This window comes from Calliphora vicina, chromosome 2 (assembly GCF_958450345.1).
Source record: "Calliphora vicina chromosome 2, idCalVici1.1, whole genome shotgun sequence".
Lineage (NCBI taxonomy): Eukaryota > Metazoa > Arthropoda > Insecta > Diptera > Calliphoridae > Calliphora > Calliphora vicina.
Window position 1 is genome coordinate 4201578 of NC_088781.1, and position 27912 is coordinate 4229489.

Consider the following 27912-nt stretch of genomic DNA (forward strand, 5'->3'; position numbering starts at 1 on the left):
GTTTTAGTTGCCATCATCATTCATTTACTACACAGGCCCAGAATTGTTTGGTATTTATTAGCGAGAGTTTGTTTTTGAAATTTCTGAGCTGTTACCGTTTTAAAACTTCATATTTAAATGGGTCAATAGTTTTATTTTTAGATTTCAACACACAAAACATTTTCAAATTTAACCCTTGAAATAATTGTTTAAAAGTTATATTGATTTTAAGGAGTTTCATGATGAGACTTGGGTTGCCAGAAGGTCTGGATTTAGCTAGATCTTCAAGCTTTTTCATGATTGTCAAGATTCAAATCAAAAATTGTATTTGTCAAGATAAAATTAATAAAATACTTTATTCTGAATTTGGGAAATTTATTTTTAAAATGTTATCAGAAGTCATATTATGACATATAAATTATGCCAAATTTTGGATCACGATCCGATTTGAATGATTTGTATGTACAATGAAATTTACAATCTATTATCTCTTTTAGTTTACAAGATCTTCGTATTTGAAAATTCAAATTTCAGTTTTTATACCATTGATTCAGTTTGTAATTTATAAGGAAAAAACCAGTACAACCTCGATTTTACCTATTTATACCCTACACCACCACAGTGGTAAGGGTATAATGCGTTTGTGCAGAAGTTTGTAACGCCCAAAAATATTAATTAACACCTTAAAGTATACCGATCGACTTGTAATCACTTTCTGAGTCGATTGTGCGCAAAGTACAGGTCGCAATTTTGAAGATATTTCGATAAAATTTGGTACATATAATTTTTTCGGCCCAAGGACCCAAGAAAATGGCTGAAATCGGTCCATTATTTCACCTAGCCCCCATACAAATGTCCTCCCGAAATTGGATTTTATTGGATTTTTATTGGTCAAATTTCGCTCCAAATAAGTTTTATATATACGAAATTCATGTCACCAAATTTTGTTACGTCATGGTCCATAATTAGTCATAGCTCCCATATAGACCCGCCTCCGAAAATCAAAATGTTTTTGGAATAACATTTACTTAGTGTAGGGTATTATATGGTCGGGCTGAATTACTAAGTCATAAATATGTATAGACAATATGGATATATAATGATAGATATTTCAAAGACCATAGTAAGTCGGGAAAATATTTTTTAACCCGAATTTTTTTTCACCAAAAAAAATTTTTTCTCATAAAATTTTTTTGACAAAATATAAAAAAAAGCAAGTAAGAGAGCTATATTTGGCTGTGTCGAATCTTATATAACCTTCACCAAATTATACTTCAAAATAAAAATTTTAAATATTTTTAGGCTAACTAAATTTCCTTTTTTTGGAAAAAAAAAGTTTTTTCGAATTGTTATTTGAAATTTTTCTTTTTAAATTTTAAAATTATTATTTGTTTTTTAAAATTTTTTTTTTTGGTGAAAAAAAAATTTGGATTTCAAAACATTTTTTCCGATTTTGACCCATTGTATATCCAACTTACTATGGTCTTATATACGTCGTTGCAAAGGTCTTTGAAATATCTATCATTAGATATCCATATTGTCTATATTAATGACTTAGTAATCCAGATATACGTCAAAAATCGAGGCTGTCCTGGTTTTTTCCTCATATCTCAGCCATTTGTGCACCGATTTTGCTGATTTTAAATATGCAACTTCTAGAAAGCATGTCTGACAGAATTATTGAAGATTTGAATCCCGAAGATATCTGGGGTCTTCAGAAAATTGATTTCAACAGACAGACGGACAGACAGACAACAGACGACTATCAGACGACTCCGCTACCTATAAGGATCCAGTATACTTTATTGGGTCGGAAAATTATATTGTGGAAATTACAAACGGAATGACAAACTTATATATATCCTTCTCTCGAAGGTGAACGGTATAAAAATATAAAAATTAAAAAAAAAAAAAAAATTTTTTTTTTATTTTGTTATCCTAAAATAATTTTTTGTTAATTTTTTTGTGATTTTTAGCTCAATTGACGGTACCAAGGCTACAAATTTAAGAACAAAATGCATAATACATATTTAAGAACAAATTGGGTCATACAAAAAAGGTTTTAATTTTTTGAAAGCTGATATGCGATTAATGAAAATTTGGCCTAAAGTTGAAATTTACATAAAAGAAATAAATTTATGATATTTCTCAAAAAGCTACCTTTCATAAAAATATAACTTTTCATTTCTTTTAAATTGAGATATGAAAAGTCATTTAAGGTTAGCATATTTATCAACAAAAGTACCTATACATTATATACAATGGGCAGTAGTATTAATTAGGATATTAACTTTTTTCAATTGCTATCATAAATATTTATAAAATTATGATGTTTCAAATAAACATATTTATTCAACATTGCACATAACACATTTATAACATTTTTCTACAACTTTCCATCTAATACCGACACTGGATCAGTTATCCGATTCTCATCCGAAACTCATCCAAAGCAAATAAATTTTTTAAGGACATAGTTAATGTAGCTATTACAAAGTCAACAATCTTAATCAAATATGTACGCTAATTAGTCTAGTTTTTATATAATTTATTGTATGATAGGTTACAAGTTTTACGCCTTTTGTTTTATTTTTCCGAAGAACTTTAACTGTTCTTTCAACTTGTTTAATTTTCCGACATGTCCCTTTTATTTTCATTGTCTTAATGTTCATTTCCGTTTGAAACAGTTTTATAACAAATTAGCATATTGTAGCACTCCTAAGATTTATAAATACATATGTATGTATCACATAAATATATACATACATGCATATTTATAAATATATTATTAAAATAATTTTTGCAATTAATTTTATTTAATTAATATGTACTTATGTATGTATTCATTAATGATTTTTAAACGACAGTTTTTATTTATTTATATTTTAACGTATTTTGTTCTTTTATATACATACGAACAAGTAGGTACATATGTATGTATTTTGCACAATTAACTTTATTTGTTTGTCACTATAATAATGAGGATAATGTTGGCCATTTTTTATTTATACAAAATTTTTTGTTGTTTTTCCTCAAATTCTTTTATTCTCCGCTATTTTACTTTGTGCTCTATGAGGCTTTTTGTCATTGTAGTAGTGGTAAACAAAACGAAAAATAATCGTGTTCATACACACATTCATTCGTGTGTACTTCGAGATGCGAGTGTGTCAATGTGTTTGTTGAGTATGAACAAAAAAAAAAACAACTAAAATGTTTGCTCCTTTACACTCTGCACACAACAACTACTAATACGTCTAACTAGCAAGGTTGCCAATTTAGGCATTTTCCGCCTAGATTTAGCGTTTGTATTTTTATTTCGCCGGAAGATTTAGCCATTTTACTTTGTCCTGGCCTTTTTTTTTTGTAAATTTTTGCAATTTAATTACTTTTTTCAACATTAAAAAAAAATTCAAACTTCCACTTAAAAAGTTATAGGAAACAATATACATACATATAAATTCATGAGTATTTTAAGTACTCGCCTACAGATGATTCGATGGCGGATAATATTTTTGTTTTTATAAAAACAGATTATAGATATATGTATCTGTATTTGAATTTGAATTGCATTTTTTAGCGTACAAAAATTGTTATCAAGAATTTTCATGCAATATAATAAGAAACTATAAAAGTTTTAAAATTTTTTTTAATCGGCTAAGAAATAAAATATTTTTAAACTGATAAATTCGACTAAATTTTGTGGAAATAAGTATGTATCGATTTTTATTAAAATTCTTCAGTTATTATGGTTTATGGCCATTTCCAGTTATTTTTAATTCGGAATCTAGTCATATTTTTTGTTGAATACTTGGCAACCTTGCTAACATGTAGAAAGGCAAACCTTGTTTTGCATAAAAAAAACTAACGTTATTTTTTGTTTTGTTATTAATTTTCACTATGAATATGATGACGCTGTATTTGTTGTTATTGTTAATGGGGTGGTGGTGGTGATGTTGGTAGTAGTACGTTCATATACATATACTACACATTAGTAGATTCATTTGAAAAGAGTTTTTCTTTTATATTTTTTTAAACAACTTTGGTGGTGTTTTTTTTTCATATGTACATACACACACACATTCGTTCAATGTTGTATAAGTTTTCAGCAACTTACAAACACTAAAAATGTATACACACGAACACTCACCCACACTCTTGTTTAAACATTTAATTGAAAAAAAACACAACAACAACGTTTGGTTTTTCTTTTGATTCGATGACTCGTTACAAGTTTTTCTACCGTTATTTCATGTCTATTCTCTGTGAAATTCGTTTAGCAACTGAAGAAAATCTCTATGAATCTCTATAGTGAAAGTATTTCCTTCTTAAATCGAAAAGCTTTTCAATAAGCTCTCAATTTTCTCGGTATCTCTTAAAGTGTGTTTATCCACATACACATGTATGTATGTATCTCTCCATTAGACAGTTGTTATTATTTGTTATTTTTTCCATCAGCGAGGAGTAATATACATATATAAGTGCAAATTGTACCAGAGAAATCAAAATGGGCCTTAATTTAATAAATATAAATATATTAAACTGTATTCAACTATCTTGAGATATTGTTAATAATTTCTCTAAACTACAAGAACATACAAATACATACTACTTACGAGAAGCCGCAGAACAAAAGGTACTTTTTCGGACATTTAAAATTTTTGGGAAAATGCTTTTTTATTTCACCCACTTAAAAAACTGCATGAACCTGAAAAATGTAACAAGTTTCTTACTTATCAATAGATACATCTAACTGCCTTAACATTAAATGTTAAGGATGTTTGATATAAAACCATTTTAATGTCGGAAAAAGAACCTTTTGTTAAAAAATAAAGAAAAACAAGTAAGAGTGCTATATTCGGCTATGCCGAATCTTATATACCCTTCACCTTTGTTGTGGATGCATTATTATTTTTTATAATTAGTATATAGGTATGTATGTACATTGCCCACTTTCAGCGTACAGCATCCTAAATTTATCAAGAACACAAAAAACAACAACAACGCCAAACGAAACAGAACACCAAAAGAAAAAACAAAAACAAAATACGCAAGGCAATGAAACCAACACACATCCAAACATACGTTTAATTGTATAAAAAACAACAACAACGCCAAAAGAAACAAAACACAAAAGAAAAACAAAATACGCAAAGCTTGCACATCCAAACATACGTTTTGTTGCGTTTTTGTCAAAAAAACCAACACACAACCAAACAAACGTTTAGTTGTATAAAAAACAACAACAACGCCAAGAGAAACAAAACACACAAAAAAACAAAATACGCAAAGCTTGCACAACAAAACATACGTTTTGTTGTTTTTTTGTCAAAAAAACCAACACACAACCAAACAACCGTTTAGTTGTATAAAAAACAACAACAACGCCAAAAGAAACAAAACACAAAAAAATAAAACAAAATACGCAAAACATCCAACCATACGCTTTGTTGTTTTTTTGTCAAAGCATGCAATACATTGTGTTTTTTGATGAAATTTTCAGAGGTTGTCTCGGATTTTTGCTCATATCTCCGTTATTTATGGATGGATTTTGCTGATTTTAAATAGCAAAATTCTCGAAAGTATGTCTGACAGAATTGTTGAAGATTTGGATCCCGGAGATATCTGGGGCCTTCAGAAAATTGATTTCAACAGACAGACAGACAGACAGACGGACAGACAGACAGACAGACGGACATGGCTTAATCGACTCCGCTATCTATAAGGATCCAGAATATATATACTTTATAGGGTCGGAAATGAAAAATGTAGAAATTACAAACGGAATGACAAACTTATATATACCCTTCTCACGAAGCTGAAGGGTATAAAAAGTACATTTTGTTGGAAAAAAAATTAAAAAGTATGTTTTTTTATGCGTTTTTTTAAACGTTTTTAATCCTGATCTAATATATAAACAAATTACACATTGAAATTAAATATTTTTTTTTTGTTTTATACTAGTGTTGTACGTTTTGTTAAGGACCAGTTTTTTTAGAACCCATTTACTAAAATTAAAAAAAATGTTGCTGACTTGATTGTTTCTAGAAGATTTCCACCCAAATATTATAAAAATACCAAAAAATCAATTTTTGAAAAGATGCGAAAAAGTACCTTTTGTTTTGCGGCTCCTCATACTATCTACTTAAAAAATATATGTAAGTGCGAAAAATTTATAAAATGTAATTAAGAAATATCTTTAAACATTATCTTTACACTTTATTTTAAAACACAATACATATTTTTCAAAAATTCTTTATTTTGGTATATACATTTTAAATTAAATTTTGTTAATCCCTACAACTTTCCCATGATAAATTACACTCTACTACAAAATAACACTTTTTGTCATAACTTGAAATGCGACCTAATGGGGGTTAGGTGAAGACATACTAAAACCGTTTTCAAAGATTTTGAAACATCCTTTTTTTCCAAAGTTGTTTTTTAATTTTTTGGAACATTTTTTTTAGAAATGTTTTTTTTAATTTTTAAAAATTTTGTTTTTTAATTTTTTAAATTTTAAATTTTTTTTTTTGATTTTTCTATTTTTTTTAATATTTAGCGAAAAAAAAGCTTTTGGTGAAAAAAAAAAATCGGGTTAAACATTTTTTTCCAATTTTGACCCATTTGTAGGTCCAACTTACTATGGTCTTATATACGTCATTGCAAAGGTCTTTGAAATATCTATTTTGGATATCCATATTGTCTATATTAATGACCTAGTAATCTAGATATAGGACAAAAAATAGGTCAAGGTTGTCCTGGTTTTTTCCTTATATCTCAGCCATTTGTGGACCGATTCTCGATTTTAAATAGCAACCGAGACGGAAAAATTCCGGAGACATTGATGTATGAATCGTGTATGTAAATTATTTGGGGGCTTCGGAAAGTTGATTTCAACAGACAGACAGACGGACATGGCTTTATCGACTCCGCTATCTATAAGGATCCAGAATATATATACTTTATAGGGTCGGAAATGAAAAATGTAGAAATTATGGAATGACAAACTTATATATACCCTTCTCACGAAGGTGAAGGGTATAATAAACGAGACATAACTTGTTGAAATCTGTTTATATTTGCAAAAGTTATTAAACTTTTTCCAAAAAAGTTCGAAAAAATTTACTTTGTAAATTAAAAACTGTACAAATATTTTTTTGTATAGTTTTTTTTATTCAAATTTTAACAATTTTCATCTGATTTATGTGCTGTTTTTCAATAGCGAACGAGTAATTTGAGTGGAAATTTAACATGTGCTTTGTTATTGTAACAACAACAAAATACATGTAAAATTTCCATTCAAAGCACTCGTTCGCTATTGAAAAACAGCACATTATAAAAAATTAAAACCGCGTTTTGTTAAAAACTAAATTTGCTTGATGCGTTGGTATACATTTTTATAAGCTTTCGTATCAAAATCAGCAATGAAAAGCTACAAATATCAAAAAAGTTGATAAATTTCGTTTTTTGTTTGTCGATACAGGTTGACGAACATCACTGAAAACGGTGTTTTAGAATAACTTTTGAATTTGAGGTTGTTTCTGAAATTTAGCGAATTGTTTATTTTATTTTTCATCTGTTTGTGCTTTGGCATTTTATACTTAAGTTTAACTCACCAATGATGCTAAGTTAAACCTAGATTATATACTAAATAAACAATAAGTGAGAAACATAATTTTTAGTTTAATCTAGGTTTAAACAAAGAATGTAGATTATCTAAGAAATTAAAAATAGAGCTTTTAATAATAAACCAAGAAAAACTGCAAGCAAACTTATAAATTTACCACAGGCAATAATAATTGACATGCATTGATTATCGGTTGACAGCTTCGAGCTAATCCAAACTTGTGCATTAAATTCTTTGAAAGGTACAGAAGCATGTATACCAAAAATTAATAAATTAAGAAGATACGTTAACAGGCATTACTAATTTTAAATAAAATGTCCCCCGAATGCTGGGTCCGCGCCTGGTTTACAATCATCATTACCTGTAGCATACTCTTAACAATGATAAACATACTTGAAACTTAACCACCATCAGGCCCTTTAGATTAACCTTATGCATATTAAGACCATTAACTTTTAAAATTTTACATCTATGTAGAGGTCGAACATTTTAAGAGAAACTAGCTAGCTACTCATACATAATTCCTACTAATTTCTCAATATTTAAAAAAGAGAATATGTTAAGTAAATTATTTATACCTAGCTAAGCTTTAACGCCCTTAGAGCTTTTCGTGGAGTAGACAACAAATTTATTTGAACTCATTTTAGCCAATAAAAAAATCAAAGTTTGTACACATTACAATAATACTAGATATTTATTTTTGTTTCTTTATAATAAATGTTTGATTTTAATATTAAAACAATTCCCACAGTATATGCAGCTTGACGTGCTTTAATTCATTTTTATCGCAAACAACCACTCCATAAAAAAAATAGTTTAATAACATTTTGTTGTTATTTTTCGTGACAAAAATAAGCATACAAATTAAATAGTTTGTAACGCTATCATAGTAACGTCTATGTTTCCTAGGCTATACGAATGAGTGCGAGTTAAACACGTGTCTGGGGAGTTGGGGATAGCCGCCTCTTCGTCTGTCAGCTGGGTGTTTTTTTATTATATTTAAAAAAGCAAAAAAGTGAATCCTTAACATTCATTAATAATTGACTAACAATTGACGAAGTTTACACTCTAAGAAAGTGGCGCGAGTAATTTTAATTTGGATTTATTTCTGTCACACCACAAAACTATTAACGATTTTTTTTATATCCGGTCAAATATCCTTTTAGGTGGATTTTAACATTTCAAAGGATAAACAATGTTCAAAGGATAACAAATGTGTTTGCAAAACAGGTTTGCCTTACAACGATATAATACTCGTATGTATTACAAAGTACAATTCCTTGTCAATTCCTTCCGGCTTACGTTGAAAGTGTCTCTCATATGTAGTTGACAATAGACACGCTTAGGGACAGTCATTTCACCAGTGTACACGCCGTGTATTTGGACGCATCAAAAGCGATATCGAAACCGCCTTAATTCTATTTTTTTAAATTGAATGTGTTTAAGATATGTTGTGCATACAGCTATAAATTTCTAAATTACAGCAAGCAATTTTGAATTAAAAGTCCAAAATCTATTGTATCATGACATCACAACAAATTTACCTTGAGTTCCTATTTTTATAATTTTTGGTAAAGACATTCATTTGAACATTTCCATTTAATTTTTTTTAATTTCAAAAAAACTCGCGATTTAAAATTTAAAAAAAAAAACTTAGGTATTGTGTAGTTATGAAGAATCTGTGTTTTTTATGATATGGACACTTCCTCCGATTAGGACCAGGATCGAAAAATAAGGAAATATGTATGTTATGGAAATTTGAAGATATTTATGTGAAAATGCATGAAAAAATATATGGAAAAATCGTACGTTCGCGACCGGTACTTAAGCCAATTAAACAAAAACCAATAGAGATATTTTATTTTATAAATACCGGATAGAGACCTACATTAATACTATTTTGCGTACGTTCGTGACCACATTATAACTATCACTATGTGGACCAAGACCTTAAAACGTTGAAAAAAATTTTATTTTTTATGAATTATTGAAAATAAGGACTTCAGAAAGTTATTTACAAAATGTTAACTTTGTGGAGGACCTGCAAGGAACCGAACGGGACCTTCATTGATTCGAAAGGGACCTGGTACCATTGGGTCCGCATCAGACAAAAGATAAAAAAACTCATAGAATTATGTTTAAATTTTATTAATATATTGATTAGTTTTGTAACTTTTATAACATTTTCTATTACAAGTCTATTTTATGGTATTTTACGAAATAACATACATAAATAAACACCACAATGAGAACATGAAATAATTCACCGTTTGCCAATAGGCAAAAAAAAATATATTATTCCAAAGATGATAGTGTACTTCAAAGTACTTTTGGGCAAAAACGGGTCAAAATATGTTTTGTTTCCATTTTGTAAGCTTATTATTGTTCTGGTACTTATAAGTACCGTCGGTCGACAAAGGGTTAAACTCGGTGAAATCCATCTTTTGCACTAAACATAGAGTTACCAAATTGCTATCGAATCGCAAAAAAAATGCTAGAAAAAGTTTTGTTTTCTATATTCTTGGGACATTATTAGAAATCCAGTACAATTTCTTAAAATTTTCTGAAACGGATACATAACTCATGTGTTTATACGACGCACAAAATACTCGTATGATGTTGCATATTTTTATAAACAATCAGAAGATCGAATATGTCAATTAAGACATATTTAATAGATTTCTTCTTATTACAGACTCATCAATTACCAAAAAAGTACAAATTATAAAAACAAATGCAGTACATGTACAATAGGGTCGTCCAAAAATCACCATTTTTGGCACTTTACATGATGTATGTATTCTGAATAAATTTAGTTTATGGAACGTATGATAAATATAAATGTGATGTAGGTAATCTATCTATCTATAATATAGATAGATAGATTACCTACATCACATTTATAGATTCTATATATGTATATAAAAATGAAATGGTCCATGTATATAATGGTGAGAACGGCTGGAGCGATTTGGCTGTTTTTTTTTATTCGATTCGAAATTTTCAGGAGATGATTTGTAAAGAAAAAAAATTCCTTGGGTTCCTTGGGCAAATTTTCTTATTTTGATCTCTAGAATACAATTTTCCTTGTCACTTGGGCGATATTTTTGCGTCCCTAAAAATCGACTCGCCCTAATGTATACCATAACTAATACTAATTACTTTAAAATTATTTGTATTAACTTGTATCACAAAAACGTACTTCAACTCATATTACAATTAGTACGAAATTTAGTAGCGTATATTTATACCCAACAGTTCTTCATCAAATTAAACGTAGACTCTGGAAAACAAATCAAAAACCTCATTATAGAATATTCAAAATACAACGTATGTACGTATTTATTTACAGTGTAAGACAAAAATGTGTAAATGATGGTCATATATTTACACTTTGTGACACCATTTTTAAAGTGCAATGTTTATAAAGAAACGTTTTGTGTTTTTTTAAACAATATTTATTAAGGATATTTTAGGACTAAATAAATAAAATATTTCCTTAATTATACTCCAGTAATCTAAAAAAAATAACTGCAACCCATTTACACACTTTTGGCGCAGATTACTAAAGTAACTTTTTTAGTACTTCGAATAACCTGCTTTCGCGTCAATGGCAGCCTGAATTCTGGAGGGCATACTCTCCACCAGTTTGCGACACTCTTCTTGCATTATATATCCCTAGATATCATGGGAGCGCTCCTAGAGCTGAGTTGTGTTTCTAAATGCATTTTGATAATTATAAACGCGACGTTTTAGAATTCGCACCAAATTCTCAATCGGATTTAAATTCTGAGATTGTGGGAGTCAATCTAGCAATGTAATTTTGGCGGTTTTTAAAAAATTAAGCGTCTTTTTAGACTTATGTTTGTTGTCGTTATCTTGTAGTATCACAGTGTTTTCAATTTGTCCACGCCAATCATTCAGACTCTGTTGTCTTGATAATGTCTATATACATTTCTGCATTCATATTACTACCAATTTTATGGAGTTTTCCTACACCTTTCGCAGAAAAACAACCACAAAATGGCAATATTCCACCACCATATTTCATAGTCGTCATAAAATCACGGTCTTTTAATGGCGCATTTCGTTTTTGGTAGTCATATTTTGGTCCATCAGTTCTAAAATGGTTAATTTTCGATTCATCTGTACAGATAACTTTTTCCCAATCATCAAAGGTCCATTTCTTAAAAAAATTTATAAATGTTAGTCGAAGAGACTTGTGTCTTTCAGTTAAACGAGGTTTTTTAACAATCTTTATTGCATAAAAACCACATCTTTTGATTTCTCTAAGAGATGCACGTTTTGAAATCTTAATTTGGTAGCATGAAGATAGTTTTGGTTGTACCTCACGGGGACTATTTTCTTCTCCTGATGCAACTAGACGTTATACAGTAAGACCATCTTTTAACAATATAATTGAATTCCGTCCACAAATTGGTGCTGGAAAAGCCAAACCACATATATTCGCTATGTTCTCAACAGATTAAAAGAAATATTGAATTTGGTGGATATTTTTCGATGGGAGATACCATTTTTCAGCTGCTCGGTAACAGAATTTGCAACTTCGGTGATAATCTTCTTCATATTCAATATTCCTTAAAGAATTGTAAATTGTTAACTAGTAACATGTTTTAACTAACTGTCATTAATGAAATTGATTAAAATTGTTCTTTTTCTAAATAATAATAACAAGTTTATTTAACTTTAAAGAAAATGCGACAAAATTGTGTAATTCAGTTTTTAACTTTTTGATATCCTGGTATTTAAATGCCATTTCTTGAAATTAATTTTTTTGTATTGCTATACTTCACTAATCATGATCTTCATATTGTGTAAAAAATATTGTCAGATTGGTAAATGTTGAGCATAAAAATTCAAATTATAGATATTTCCAAATTTATTTACACATTTGTGTCTCGTACTGTATTTATGTAATTTAAACTAATAAAAAATTTGATGCTGAAAATAAAAAAATTTGTTTTAAATCAAATAATAATTATTACCGTCTTTTAAAAATCTCAATTTGAAATCGCACATCAACCGAATATGATCGAATTATTGTCATTACCGCGAAGAGCGAATCAAAATATCTCTATCCCAAATATAAAAATTCATTCAGGTCTACCGATCAACAGTCTACCAGGCTGGGAGCATATTCCACTGAATTCGAAATTGCCAATGTTAAAATGCCCAGGAAATCAAGTAATATTTTCGAAAAATAAAATTGGACAATCGGTAAGAAACATTTTTGTGTAAATTTCCATAAGGAAAATTAGCCACTGGTTAAGTAACATCCAGTTTTTCATGTTAAAAACATCTGTATAAATTGAATTTTGCGTTTTATTAGTTAAGACATTTAAAACATGAATTTGATTCTTCTGGACACGACAATTTTCCTGAATATAATCATTTGCATGATTCGAATTTGAAAACATTCTATGCCAATGAAAGAAACTTAAAGCGATTGCGGAAAAATGGCGAAATAACACTGGATAATGACGTTATATGTAATTTAAAGGACTTCAATGAATATCGCCAGCAGCTGCATAAATCACAATTGTATTATATACTGCAAGAAATGAATCGTTTGGTATGTAATAGGGAATAACTGCATAAATTTATTTGGTTCTAAAACTTACCTACAAATAGGAAGCCGAACAACATGATCGCCAATTAATAGCTAATGCTGAGTGCATAACCAATCGAGATCATCAGAATCTATCAGCCCGAGAGCACACTTTTTCGGAGATTATACATCGAAAGTCTTACTTGGACCAACAACGAGCGGAACGCTATAAAAGATTATACGAGATAACTTTAGAGAAATTTGCTTACATACAAATTATTCAAACAATTAACCAGACTGCCATACAACATAAGAAAGCCCTACGCCAATTAAGATTTCAAAAACATTCCGATGTACGGAATGATTTGCAGCGCAAACAACTGATTTCTCTAAAAAAACTTTTTCAATTTAAAAAAGAACGTTTGCAAAAAAATCTTTGCAGACTCCGCGAAACTCGACTGCAACGAGAGCAAGACAAACAAACAAAATCCTGGAATAAACGCTTAGCAGAAAGAATTGCCAATCAGGAGAAGGTGGAAAGATTACTAGGCCAAGCACAACAGAAAAAGAACTTTTTTATTCAAAATCATAAGCAGAAATATCAACAGAAGTGGTCAAAAATCCAGCAACAAATTAAAATGAGAGCTTTAAAGAATCACAAGAAAATCAATAATTTTCTAAACAAAAGAGAAGAAAACGAAAAGAAAAATGAGCCGCCAAAAACACCCTTCACTTATAGTTCCCTGTTTTCTGAATTTCAGGGAAGTTTCGAAAACCTCTTAGATAGTGAAGTTTGTAAAGCTTTAAACGCCGCTTTGGATATGGAGGATAACATCAAAGTACCATTTGAACCCGATGATCCGATCTACAAAGCAGCACAATTTATAATGCAACATATTTTAACAAAATTCCATAAAGACTTGTCCACGGACAAAATGGCTTACAAAAGTGTGCATGAACGTATGGATCAATTTTTTGATGAGGCAAAAAAATTTGTTATATTTGTAAGTTTTCTTTAGAGAATAAATTTTTAATGAAAATAAGTTGCTTCTTACAAAATATTTTAGAGAGCTACTCAAATTATAGCTTCATTTAAAGACCCTTCAAAACATTTGGGTAGTCAAGCATTTAGGCGGGGTTCTGTTGGTAGAGTATCTTTTAGCAAAATACCTAGTACTATTGGCATGTCAAGTTATCAAATACACCCTCTTATTGAAGTTAGAGAAGTTTCAATCCGGAAGCCGACACCAGCGGTAAGTACTAATAAATGTTTCAAGAGAACGTTATTATTTGTGACAATGTTTTAACGTTTTATTTATTTTAATTCAAAACCAAGCTCATTGGGCCAAATATGGCTTATATTCTACGTTTAACTATGTGTATATCAATCGCTCCACATTTAGACAAAAATTGTGAAACTGGAAACCACCCACAAATAGCTAATACGACTAGCAACCCCGTAACTCACAAAAAAATCAAATTTTACTTTTTATACCCTTCACCATGAGTGGCAAGGGTATACAATGTATACTATACATACATAGATTTGTCAATCCGTTTGTAATTTCTATAATTTAAAAAAAAGTCGATATAGCCATGTCTGTACGTATGTATGTATGTTGAAATCAATTTTCCGTAGCCCCCAAATAAATGCATGAATCATACATAAAATTAAAAACCGAGAAATTCGACCAACAAATGGCTGATATACATATAAGGAAAAAACCAGGACAACATCAATTTTTTTACCTATTTTTGATCTATGTATATCCGGATTACTAAATCATTAATATAGACAATATGGATATCTAATAATAGATATTTCAAAGTCTGTTGCATCTTCGTACGTCGTATAATAAGTCGGTCCTACAATAGGTCAAATAGGGAAAAATATTTTCTAACCCGAATTTTTTTCACCTAAAGAAATTGTTTGTCATAAAATTGTTTTCACTAAAAAAATTTAAATTTAATAAAAAAAAAAATACTAAATCATTATGCATTCATAGGGCTCCCTCACATCTATAGTTGTCGATTCCACCACTAGCTTAGTCCAAAAAACCAACTGCAGCAATTTGTGTCGCAACGAACTAGTCTTTATCGAACATTATGTTACAAAATTCAAACGAGGACTTATTGTGGGAATCGGAAGACGAGTATTTGCCGCCATACAATGTCATTTTGAACACAAAATCATGGATGTTAGACAGGAGTTGTTGGGTAAATATGAAAACTTTCTTGAAACACTTATTATTTAAAGTTCATTGCATTTTCTTCTACAAGATATCGATCGTAAATTTCTGCTTAATCAAGTCACCAAATCTATACTTAGTTACGCGGTGAACTCATACAATTTCGATGCGATTCTTCAGCTGTGCATTAGTGCCTTGGCCAGTGATATTATTTGGAATCTCCAAAAACAATTATTGAAACCTGCACATGATCGAAGACGTGTTGCAAAGACTTGTATTAAATGTAGTTGCAGACAGAATACCATCCATTTGTGCTTGTTTTGTAATCCAAGAAAATAAACAAAATTATTTATATACATATATTTTTTAAAACCCAATAAACCCAAAACATTAACATTTTATAAATATTTGAAAACACATTCATTTTCAAACACTCTTCAAATTTGTACAAAAACTTACAAAAGTTAGACTTTCTAAAAGCTCATTTCAAAGTCCTTTGATTTCACATCATCACAAAAATCGGAATAAACTTAAAAAAATACTTATATCCTTTCATACAGATAACCATAATACTGACGCTATGACAAATATTTTGAGAAATTATCTCCTCAAACAAACTAAACTTTAATTTTAGTTGGAAACAGTAAAGGTAAGACTCAATACAATACAACATGAGGAAGTAAGAATACATTATTGGGTCGCATATTAATAAAATGTATTCACTTTTTTTGAAGTGTATAAAAAGTTCTGCATTTAGAATACATTATCAGTATTTCCCTCAAATAATATCCATGTTGTTGATGATAATTTAAAATTTATTTAGAAAATTGCTTTAGTTGAATTTTCTTTTTGTTCTCTTTTCTGTTTTCTTGTAATTCTTAGGAGTAAATGTGCTAAATATAAATTCATTTTCATAATTTTATTGGTAAAATATGTACTCTACTTATATATTTTTTTTTTATATTCAATTATAATTTGTTAAAGTAAATTTTACATCATAAATTCATATTGCCAAACTTCGTCCTAAATAGTGTGATGTATACAGAAATTATTTTACTTTTAATAAGTTTTTCTATTGTTTTATTTTAATAATACCTCAAACCTTAGACAATTAATTTAATTTGTACCTCTTCGTTTAAACAAATCAGTACAAATAAAACCTAAATGCAATTTCCATCAAATCTTCACAGTAAACAATTATAATATCATTAATTAATTAATTAATTTGTTATCAAATTATCAAATTATTTTAAAGGCTCCACTTAAAATTAATTATACAGATATACAGAGTTGGTTGGTTGATTTGTCTGTTTGTTGGTACAGTAATAATACATTCTCTATTAATATTAAAACCCATAATCAATTTAAGGAATTTGATTATTTTTAATATTATAATTAAGGCTAATTCTATTACTTCTTTTTTTTAAATATACATACATTAATTTAAACAACGGAATTTAATTGAAAAAATAACTAAATAATTAGAAACAAACATGAAATTATCATAATAATATACATAAATACAATATGTAAATTAAACAAAAATAAATATTACTAAATATTATTTGGAGTATATTTTACAACACAATGTTAAAGTTAAATACAAAGGAAAAATTAATAAAACGAAAACACATTGTCCAATTTCCTGCTGTGACAGAAATTCTTTAAAAAAAAATTAAAACAATTTTTTTTTTTTTTGAGAAAATGCTAATTATTAAATATAAAATAGATCTTAAATTAATCTGTTTTGTATATTTAAATTTTATTTAAACATCATGACTAAGTAGAGGCGTGTCATAGTAACGCAGTGTCGAGGAGGAGGATGAAAAACTGGTACACGGCAACAGCCAACAAGCGGGGTGACCTCTACCAAAGACATCAGCCAATAAATAAAATTTACGTCTATTTGGGCGGTATGCTCCCTTTTGTTGAGCCTGTTCCACGGCGGTTTCATCGTGTAATATGGCATGCATTTGATCCACCATTATCGCCAAAACGAACAAACCAAACAGAGCCGATTCCAGCAGCAATATAACACTGTGTAATCTAAAAAAATTGTAAAAATTATTTAGGAAAATTCAATAAAGCGAAGTTGTTGGCATTTAGGCTTCATTAGGAAGTAAGTTCTCAATTATTCATTAACATTCAACTTCGAATATAATTGGAAAAAATATATTTTTAATATCGCGAAAACATTTTATTACATGAAATAGAAAATAGATAAGATAACATACATAATTGTATGTTAAGCAATAAGTTTCTGCAAGTGGACTCAGAATTCAGTTTAACTATAATAACACAAGTTAACAAAAAATATTTATTTTGTCCATTGACCGAAACATATATTTTTGAGATATGCTACGTACGATAGTTTATTAAGTATTTTTTTGTTTCCCAAGTATTTCCCACTTTTAAGAAAAATAGATTTTTATTTTTCATCTACCAGCATGCAAATTTCTTTTTTGGATTTGAAAGCTCAAAAAAAATTCGTTTAAGGTATAGTAATATTTTTTGAATTTTAGATATAAAAAATTGTTTTGAAAAAATAAATTTTAGGATAATTTTTATGCAGTTCAATAAAATGCTATTAAAAATCTTACTATTTTTACAAAATCTGTTCTAATATCCGGGTTTTTGAGCGGACAGTTAAATAAAATTTGTGAAGAATTTTTTATTTAATTTTTTTAAAATAAATAACTATTTTCGACCATTGCCTAAAGTAGGGTGCACGTTAATATCGATTTAAAAATGTATTTTATAAAAATTTAAAAAAAATAAGCTTTAATTTGTTTCTTCATCATTTCACAATCGGACCAGTAGTTTAGAATTTTTCTTCCGATCAACCTGTTCCGGGTTTGAACGGAATTATCAGGGATTTTGGAACCAGCATATGCAAGGAGACTATAGTTGGAATGTCGTGAGAGAGATAAATGAAAATATTTATAAAAACTGAAATAACACTGATCAATTTTTGGTTATTTTAATATTATATTTAGTATTTGCTTTCCCATATTTTTCGCGAAGTTAGACGACCTAAAATAACAAACTATGTATGTTTTATATCATGAACCTTGTAACTACACTATTTCCAATTGTAGTTTCTAAAATACAATTAGAAATTTCTGAAATATAAATAGAAAATTCTGAAATATAATTGGAAATTTCTGAAAATCAATTGGAATTTTCTGAAATATTGTTAGAAATTTCTGAAATACAATTAGAAACTTCTGAAATATAATTGGAAATGGTGTAGTTTATTAATGTTTGATGAAATTAGTTGATTGCAACCAAAGAATGTCATATCAATGGTTTCTGAATTTCTTATGTAATTGTATGCTTTAATACATTGTATTTCGATTGTCTGTCTAAACAGAATTTAGATAAAGACATATTTATCTAACACATTTATTTACATATGTTTGAGACTTTAACTTTATCTGAGATATTTCTGGAGCCACAAATATTAAATAGGAAACTTCACATTTTTGTTTATATCGAAATGCTAATTCGAGTTTTGATAAAAATGTATCATGGCAAATAGTTTACTAACGTTTTCTGATCACGTTTTTTTAATGTTAAATTTAAGATATTTCTTGAAAACCATAGCTTCAAATTAGTTAATTCAATTTGAGCTTAATTCACTAAAATCTTAATTTTGAATTCAAAAAACATTAGCCATTCATTCTGTAAATTCATTTTATTTTATTCTTTAACTTTAACATTCTTTAACTTCACTCAAATTAATAAATAACAGAATTCATTCTGCCTTTGAATGATTAAATTTGTGTAATTTCAATACAAATTGAATTAAAATATTTTTCCTTCATTCAGTTTGTTTTGCAATTAATTAATTACAAAATGAATTGAAAACAATTGATTAAAGCCTTTTTGTAATAGATTTGAATTGAGGAAAAATGTAACCATTCAATACGTTTTCATAGCTATTTTGTAATAGATTTGAATTTAAGAAAATTTTATTGATTCAATAAGGAACTAATTCTACACAGAATAAATTGTCATGGAATGTATTCAATATTTTTCAGTTACTAAGAAACTAAGCCCCTGAATTAATTCGCACTGAATTCATTAACGGAATGGTAAGAGATCAAATTAATTTTGATATCGAAAATCGTATTAAGAATTAATTTTTTCGAACCTTTGTTTAAAAAATTTAATGATTGTTTATTTGTACAACATTTTGAAGATTATACTCTTTTTGAATATTGGATCTAGTTGTAGAATAAATGGAGCAGCATAATTATAAATAACCTAAGAAATCATTTAAAAAAAATATTTTTAAAATTCTTTCAAAAATGCTCACGGACAGGCAGTTAAACAAATCAAAAGGAAATAAAATTGAATTACTTACAATCTGGTCTGTGATTCCAACGTATCTGAACCGCAATCCTCACAGGGATACACCCAAGAACCGACAACCAAAGCAATGGAATAGAGAGCCAGCATGCCAACATACACCAAAAACTGCAAGAAAAACTTTTGATTGCGTTCGCCCACACAATTGTTAATCCAGGGACAATGATGGTCCATTCGTCTAATGCATCGCTTACAAATGCGACAGTGATGGGCGCGTGGTGGTCTATACGTTTCACAGCGTGTACACACCGTCCATTCGTTGTGCCCATTTCCAGTACCATTATTTTTACCCACCGTATGCAAATCTGAAAAATCTAACCGATTTGCTGGCAAGGGCACAGTGCCCGGATCAGATAAAACAGCCTTGAGATGAGACAATCCCAATAGGAAAACGACAGTATTGAAGAGAACTACATGTAAGGGAGCCCAAATACTAGAAGAACACAATGTACAAATAATGAATACACAAATTAATTTTTAATTATCGATATTTAACAATCATTTGTTATGTACCTGTCTTGCATTGTTTGCAAAATAATCCATCTCATTACCACATAATCAGCATAAATGACCATCATGTATGTGATTACCAGACAGGCCACACCACAAGGATCTCGAACAAACCTCATTGTACTGTAATTTCCTTAATGCGAGTATTTTTTTTTTTTGCAATTTAGTAATATTTCCTTTTTGCAAAAGGCTGTTTTTTCTATTTCTATACCGCTACTTTTACGGTGGCAGGAGCCTCTACTGACTGATGAGTATTTGGGTGAAAAAACAATAGTTCTTCTTTTCTTTTGTACTTGCGATAAATGTTTCACTTTTTCATTTTGTTTATCTGAATTTTCATTGATTATTTATTTAAAAAAAATCCTGTTGCTGTTATTTTCTTTTGTAAATAATGGAAATTGTTCTTTCGTTTTCTCTTCATTTAATAATTCGTTTTTCTATACAGTGCAAGGTGTATTCATTTAAGGTGAAGTTACTAACACAGCTGATTATTGTTTGTCAATGTTGGGTTTCCTACTGTCAAACTTTCTTCATATTTTTTTTTGTCATAAAAATTATTTATTTTATATTAAAAATAATTAAAATTTTGTAAATTTTATTTTGTAGTATAGAATCCTCCGATAAACCAATGTATGATAAAAATAACATAATTTTGTTTTTTAATTTTTCATGTGAAATATCTGATTTTGACATTAGAAATCATTTGTCAATTTACAAATATTGACGCTCTCATATTAATTCTATTCTTGTATTTTCTTTCCTTCTTTTGCACCAAAAAAGCAAAACGACGTTTATGTTGTCATTTTGGAAGATGATAAAAATAGAGGAAAAATCCAATAACACTACATTGTTGTAAAAAGAGGTAGTATATAATAATACAATGTCAAACATTTTTTTAAATTAAACACGAGTTCATATTTTATGTTCTTTAATTCCATATCTTCGGGATATATAAAATATTTTCCCGTACGCATTTATGTCAAACTCCATATAAATAAGTGAATTCGCCTGTATTTATTTCAATTCGCCACTGCTTTCACCTTGTTAAATACGCCTTGGTGGGTGTACTTAAATTTTTATATTGTAAACTTGAAGCCACGATATTTTTAAAATAAGCAAAATTAAAATTCCTTGATTTAAATATATCAAGGTGCTTATTGTGTTGAAAATTTCTCACAAATTAACTGGTTTCAGCTGCAGATATGCAGCTGGAGTTGGAATTTTTAAAAAAAATACTACCTTGTGAACACTTAAGCAAAAACCTTCTAAAAAGGCATATATGCTCAAACACATAAACGGCAACACTATGTTACGATATAAGAAATTGTTTTCATTTCGGCTGTACCCACTGTACTTTTATTTGACACTTCTTTCCAATCGCCAATGAGAAAAAATATACAAATGCATATTGGAAGTAAATGGGAATAATGACAATTTATTCGTGCAAGTCCAACGACATACGACGTCCAATGACTAACAGTCATTTTCATTGCAGATTTTAAAGAAAAAATTAGTCTACCGAGGAAATTTAATTAAACAATAAAATAATCAAGAAATATTTTTAACGCTATAAGAAAAAACAGTAAAATATAACAATTTAATAACGAAATTACAAAATAAAACAACGAAGTAAAAAGCAGAAAAAAAAACAAAGAAAAAAGATTAACACCAACAAACGTCAAAAGAAATCATAAAAATTGTATTGTGAAAAAAAGAAGAAAAATTTAAACGATAGAAGAAAAAAACGTTTAGAACAATCAATTATAACATCAACTAATAAATTTATTAACTAAACAAATATTTCCAATTAATTTCGACGAAAAATGGGTATTTTTTCACAATCTACTGGTTTTGATGCTGATGTGGGTAAGAAAATGAATGATGAAAAAACAATAACACCAATACAATAATGGAAAAAAAAAATCAGATAAATAAAAAAAAAATACTTGGGAATGGGAGGGCGAGTTGTTGGGCATTTTTAACTACGACACAAAGAAAGTCAGGCAGCCAGACTGAAGACACCAACAATTTTATTTTTATTATTATACCTATGTACTTATGTTATTTGTTATCAGCTGAATTCGCTTGTTTATTTGTTTGTTTGTTTTTCTTCAAGGTCTTTTTTGTAGTTGATTTTCGCATTTCTATTATTACTTTGAACAAAGGAGTTAGATTTTCCTTTGCAAGGATCAAGTAAGAATCCTTTGTTATTATAAAAGTTCATTTTAAGATAACAAAGAGTTTCGGGGAAAATCTATTCTAAGTTCATTAAACTTTTACTTGTTTCAAGTCTTTATTTAAATAGTTTGATAAAAACAAAGTGGTTGGTTTGTCTTTCTTGTTTGCTTATGATAAGTGAGATGAAAATATCTAAATGCTGTAGCCCAATAAAACAAACGATATAATCTGGATGATATAAATTATCATATGTGATACGTTCTTGTATCATAAACGATAGTATGAAAGCTAGAAGGTCCTTAAGTTTTATAAGGACAAAAAACATATCTATAAACAACTCAAAATTAATATTTTCTTTGAAGGAATTATAGTCGAAGTGCGTAATAGGCTTAAAAAAATGTCCATGTTAATGTGTATTAAATTCTAAATCATAAAAAGATTGTAGGGAATTAATCAGCAAAATCAGTTGTGTGTAGTTTCTTTTACAATTATATTATTGATCCCAACTGTCTAAACATGTTGAATTTTTTATATTTTATTTTTATTTTTCACATTTTTTAGAAAAAGCCACCAGTGAAACAAACACCAATGAAAATTGGACCTTAATATTAGAGGTTTGTGATAAGGTCTCCTTAAATCCTCGAAATGCCAAAGAATGCTTAAAAGCCATTATGCGACGCATGGCCCACAATGATCCCCATGTTGTAATGCAAGCGATCACTCTATTGGATGCCTGTGTTAGCAATTGCGGCAAAACGTTTCATTTGGAAATTGCCTCACGAGAATTTCAAACTGAATTCATTCGCTTATTGGGCAAGGTCCAACCCAAATTACAATCGGTAAGTGTTTGAAATATAAAGTGTTATAAGCCACCATTAGACTATAAAACATACCTGTTTACATGGTTGAGGATTTCGTATATTTAACGTAATCGTAACAAATATGCTCCAAAATTTTACTATAATGCGTGAAAATCTTTTTCAATCATATTGCAAAATTAATATTTTTCTGGAATTCCAGCATTTTTGTTTTGTTACCTCAAAACTTATATTCAGAACCTCAGATAAAGGCGAATTAGTAAAAAATATATATTTCCCGTATGTGTACTATTCTTGAATGCATATTTGTATATCTTTAATGAGTTTTAGAGTTTTGAATTTACTGAAGCGTGTGATAAATCTTGGCTTTGTTAGGGTCCTTTATAATATATACTTTATTCTATATTTGCTACGTTGGCTGGGTTGAATTTCGCTAATACGAAATAAAATTTGGCATGTTTTCAAACAAATTTAAATACATATCTGTAAATTGATGAAGTAGCTCAGCAAATCGAAAATAAATGTTATTAATAATTGTCCAAAAGCTAATTATTTTCAAAAACAAAACGTTTCTGCAAAGACAAGAGCAGTAATTATTAAAGCTAACAAAAATGGTTAAATCACTGTTACTTCTTTCCTACAAGCAAACAATATTTTACAGGCATGTAATCAGATAAAATAGATGGTCTAATGGTATCTAAGGGAAATTAATTAAGTTTATAAAAACAATTTTTTAGAAAATGTGTCAAGTGTTAAAGCGTTGGGCTGAGGGTGATTTCAAAAGTGATCCTGAGCTTAATTTAATACCTTCATTGTATGCAAAATTGCGCCAGGAGAATTATGACTTTAGTAACTTTAATGAAAAACCTGCAAAAACTGCAGCGAAATTAGCGGCAGCCAAGGATCCTAATGTTGTAAGCAGTCAGCAGGAAGAGGATGATTTGGCTAAGGCTATAGAATTATCTTTGAAGGAAGCGAAAAATAGTCCAAAACAAGGAACATCAACAGCTTCTGGTGGAGGATCTGCTAATTATGTAAGTTATTTAAAAGTTGAGAAAAACAATTATTTTTATTATTATTTATTCTTTCAGCCTTCTTTGTATCCTTCGATGTCAGGGTCAGCATCTGCTGCACCCTCTGCCGCTGTCGAACCTCGTAAGGTGCGAGCCTTATACGACTTTGAGGCAGCCGAAGAAAATGAACTCACCTTTGTGGCTGGTGAAATTATTCATGTCACAGATGACTCGGATCCCAATTGGTGGAAGGGCTACAATCAGCGCAGTGAAGGCTTATTTCCCTCCAATTTTGTAACGGCCGATTTGTCAGTAGATCCGGAACGATTGGAAATAAATCAGCAACATAAGATGAAAAAGAGCTCTCAATTCGAAGAGGATGCCAAAGAATTGCAACAAAAAACGGAAGCAGCCGCTGCTGCAGCAGCCACACAAAGTATAGATATTGATGAGCAGAAAATAGACCGTTTGTTGCATTTGTTGAATGAGGCCAATCCTGAGGATCCCTCTCAGGATACAGAAGAAATGCTGAGATTAGAACAGGAAGTTCACCAAATGGGTCCCTTAATTGATGCTGAACTAGAAAGGGTTGATCGTAAACATGCCCAATTATCGCAGCTGTCAAGTGACTTGGTTGATGCCATTAATTTGTATCACTCCCTCATGAGAGACGATCGTAATGCATTAGGTTCACCCTACAATATGCCTGGTGCAATGCCAGGCATGCCATTACCTGGTGCCGGCTTTCCTGGTCAATCTAATATAATGTATGGCACAAATCCATCATTTGCTGGAGCTTTTGGTCCACACAGCCTACCACATGGTATGAATTCGTTACCCTATTCTCCACCAGCTGGTAATTTCCCAGCACAACATCAAATGTCAAGCATACCAATTCAGTACCAAAATGGTCATGTTGCTAACCAACAAACTCCTCACCAACCACATTCGCTGCAAGGACTGCCACCACACTTGAACCATCAAATGATGCCTCAACAACAGCATCAGCTACAAAATCATTCGCCACAACAACCAGGCATGTATGGACCACAACAGCACATGGCTTCAAACAATTTAAATACTGGAGGTGACTCTCAGCAGCAGCAGCAGCAGCAGCAGCAACAACAACAGCATATACCAAATCAACAACACCACTTTAATCATATGTTGCCTCCCCAGCAGCAGCAGCAACAACATTATATGCCACAACAAGCACCAACAGTTACCACTACCGAAATACCAAGAAATCATTTAGCAACTCCCACACAACACTCACATGTTCCCCAACAACAACAGCAACAACAACCACCACCTAATCAGTTTATATCACCACAACATCAGCATGTCCAACAGCCACCTTTCATGAATAGTCCCTCTAACCAACCCTCCACTAATCCTCACCTTTATAATCATTCGGTAGGCGATCAACAACAACAACAGCAACATACACTATCATTTATGGCTGCTCCACAAAATGTAGCAAACAATATGCCACCTCCCTCTGGAACACTTGATCAGTTTGGTCAGTTGCAACAGCAAATGGCCAATATGACAATGACTGGCCAACAACCGTATCAAACAAATCTACCACAAAACATTCCAATTTACCAACAACAACGGTAAAATATTACAACATCAGAATCAAACCCCAAAAAGAGGGGAAAAATAGAAACAAACTAAAAACTATTCCATTAAAAACGTTTTTAATACTTGGTATTTTAATTTACTTTGTTCGATTATTATAATCCTAAGTCCTTTGAAATGAAAATTGTAGTTTTTGTTTTAGTTGTTTATTTGCATTATTTGATGTTGACGTTGTTTGTTTTTTTTTTCAAATGGAATTCTTTCTCTTATAATCATTAGTAATTTATTTGTCACACCAAACACTTTGTAAACTTTGTTTCCTAACTGTGTAGTTTTGTTTTCGTATTTATCTCTTTCGACCCCCTCGTACACCATCTATCTACATATATCTACTTATATCGTTCTGACTACCACTGTTTTGTAATCTTAAGTCCCATTTTTAGTTGTTTGGCTGCATTGAGATAAATAAATCGGAACATAAGTGGTAAATGAAGATGATTAATAATAAAAACTAATAATTTTTAATCGCAATCCTTAAAAGAAAAAACTCTAAAAAGAAAACTTATCAAATAATATTAAATAATAAACAAAAATAAATATATTATATTCATACAAACACATTATTTACTATTATTCTTATGGTATGATATAAAAATGAAATATAAATTATTAAAATAAAATCTGTTTGTCTATAATTTCTTTATATATAACACTGGCTCAAATCAATTTTCTTTTTAAATCTGATTTCTAATGTTTATACCCTTCATCACGAGTGGTAAAGTGTTAAGATTGTCATTTCGTATTTTGTTTGTAAGTTACAACTTTATAGATCGGAAACTCTACTGTCAAACACCAAACTCAGATGTCGAAAACCTAAGTGTTGATAATGTGGGCCTGTTTCAGAAACACGAAAAGAAAACAAAATTTTTGTATGGAAATCACTCAGTTTTTAAATATCTTTGAGTGTTTTTCATAAAAAATTGTAATATTGTTTTCCTTTCATGTTTCTGTAAAAACAAAGTATTTTGAGTATTATTTTTTGTTTTTAAAATATGGCAAATGAGTACTTTGAGTAGAAATTTAACATGTGTTTTGTTATTGTAACAAAAACAAAATACATGTAAAATTTCCACTCAAAGCACTCATTCGCTACAGAAAAACAGCACATAATATCAATTTCTAAATTACTCATTCGTATTTTGAAAATATAAAAAGTCCGATTTCGCAGATTTTTTTATTCGATTCGAAATTTTCAGTAGATGGTTTTTTCTTAATAAGAGACATTTTGGAGTTGTCAGAAACCTAAGTGGTGAGAAAGTATTAGTAGAAAAACACTATGTGAAAAAAACCATCACTCGTATGTGTGATTATTTTGAGTAAATATAGTTTCCGCTCTATGTTACCATAGAAACCATAGAAAAACATAGAGCCATAGAGAAACATAGAGCGGAAACTAGAAAAAACTCAAACTCTTTGTCTAAAACTCCATCACAGAAACCACATAAACTACAAAATCTTGACAATTTTTAAAAATTCGAAATGACAATTATTTTAATTTTGAGTTAGGTCTGTGATAGTTAGGTCCATACATAGAGAAAACACATAGAGCGGAAACTCTCATGTCAAAGACCTAACTCAGTTGTCAAAAACCTAAGTGGTGAGAATGTATTAGTAAAAAAAACTATGTGAAAACAAAAACAACACTCGTATGTGTAACTTTTTTGAGTAATTTTTTTGGTTGAGTTTTTTTCGAGTTTCCGCTCTATGTTCTCTATGGGTCCATAGAGAAAATATACATAGAGCGGAAACCAGAAAAAAACTCAAACAAAAAAAATACTCAAAATAATCACACATACGAGTGTTGTTTTTGTTTTCACATATTTTTTTCTACTAATACATTCTCACCACTTAGGTTTGTGACAACTGAGTTAGGTCTTTGACAGGAGAGTTTCCGCTCTATGTCTATTCTCTATGGTTAGCTCTTTGATGCATAGAACGGAAACTAGAAAAAAACTCAAACAAAAAAAATACTCAAAATAATCACACATACCAGTGTTGTTTTTGTTTTCAC

The 27912-nt window shown here is 29.6% G+C and overlaps 3 protein-coding genes across 3 annotated transcripts; 2 read left to right on the top strand and 1 right to left on the bottom strand.

Annotated features, from left to right (window-relative positions):
• Positions 1-12449: 12449 nt before the first annotated feature.
• LOC135951766 (uncharacterized) lies at positions 12450-15744 on the top strand. The gene is made up of 6 exons (XM_065501484.1): positions 12450-12844; positions 12957-13199; positions 13259-14179; positions 14243-14428; positions 15182-15392; positions 15456-15744. Exons 1-6 carry the CDS (start codon positions 12656-12658, stop codon positions 15701-15703), a joined length of 1998 nt encoding a protein of 665 aa, XP_065357556.1. The 5' UTR covers positions 12450-12655; the 3' UTR covers positions 15704-15744.
• Positions 15745-16993: 1249 nt separating this feature from the next.
• Positions 16994-20783, bottom strand: Dnz1 (DNZDHHC/NEW1 zinc finger protein 11). Its single transcript, XM_065501539.1, has 3 exons — positions 20252-20783; positions 19734-20171; positions 16994-17410 (listed from the first exon to the last, which is right to left on the bottom strand). The coding sequence occupies exons 1-3, from the start codon at positions 20365-20367 to the stop codon at positions 17131-17133; spliced, it is 834 nt and encodes a 277-aa protein (XP_065357611.1). The 5' UTR covers positions 20368-20783; the 3' UTR covers positions 16994-17130.
• An 865-nt stretch (positions 20784-21648) lies between these two features.
• Stam (signal transducing adaptor molecule) lies at positions 21649-26521 on the top strand. The gene is made up of 4 exons (XM_065502563.1): positions 21649-22114; positions 22988-23265; positions 23982-24278; positions 24336-26521. The coding sequence occupies exons 1-4, from the start codon at positions 22072-22074 to the stop codon at positions 25878-25880; spliced, it is 2163 nt and encodes a 720-aa protein (XP_065358635.1). The 5' UTR covers positions 21649-22071; the 3' UTR covers positions 25881-26521.
• The last annotated feature ends 1391 nt before the right edge of the window (positions 26522-27912 follow it).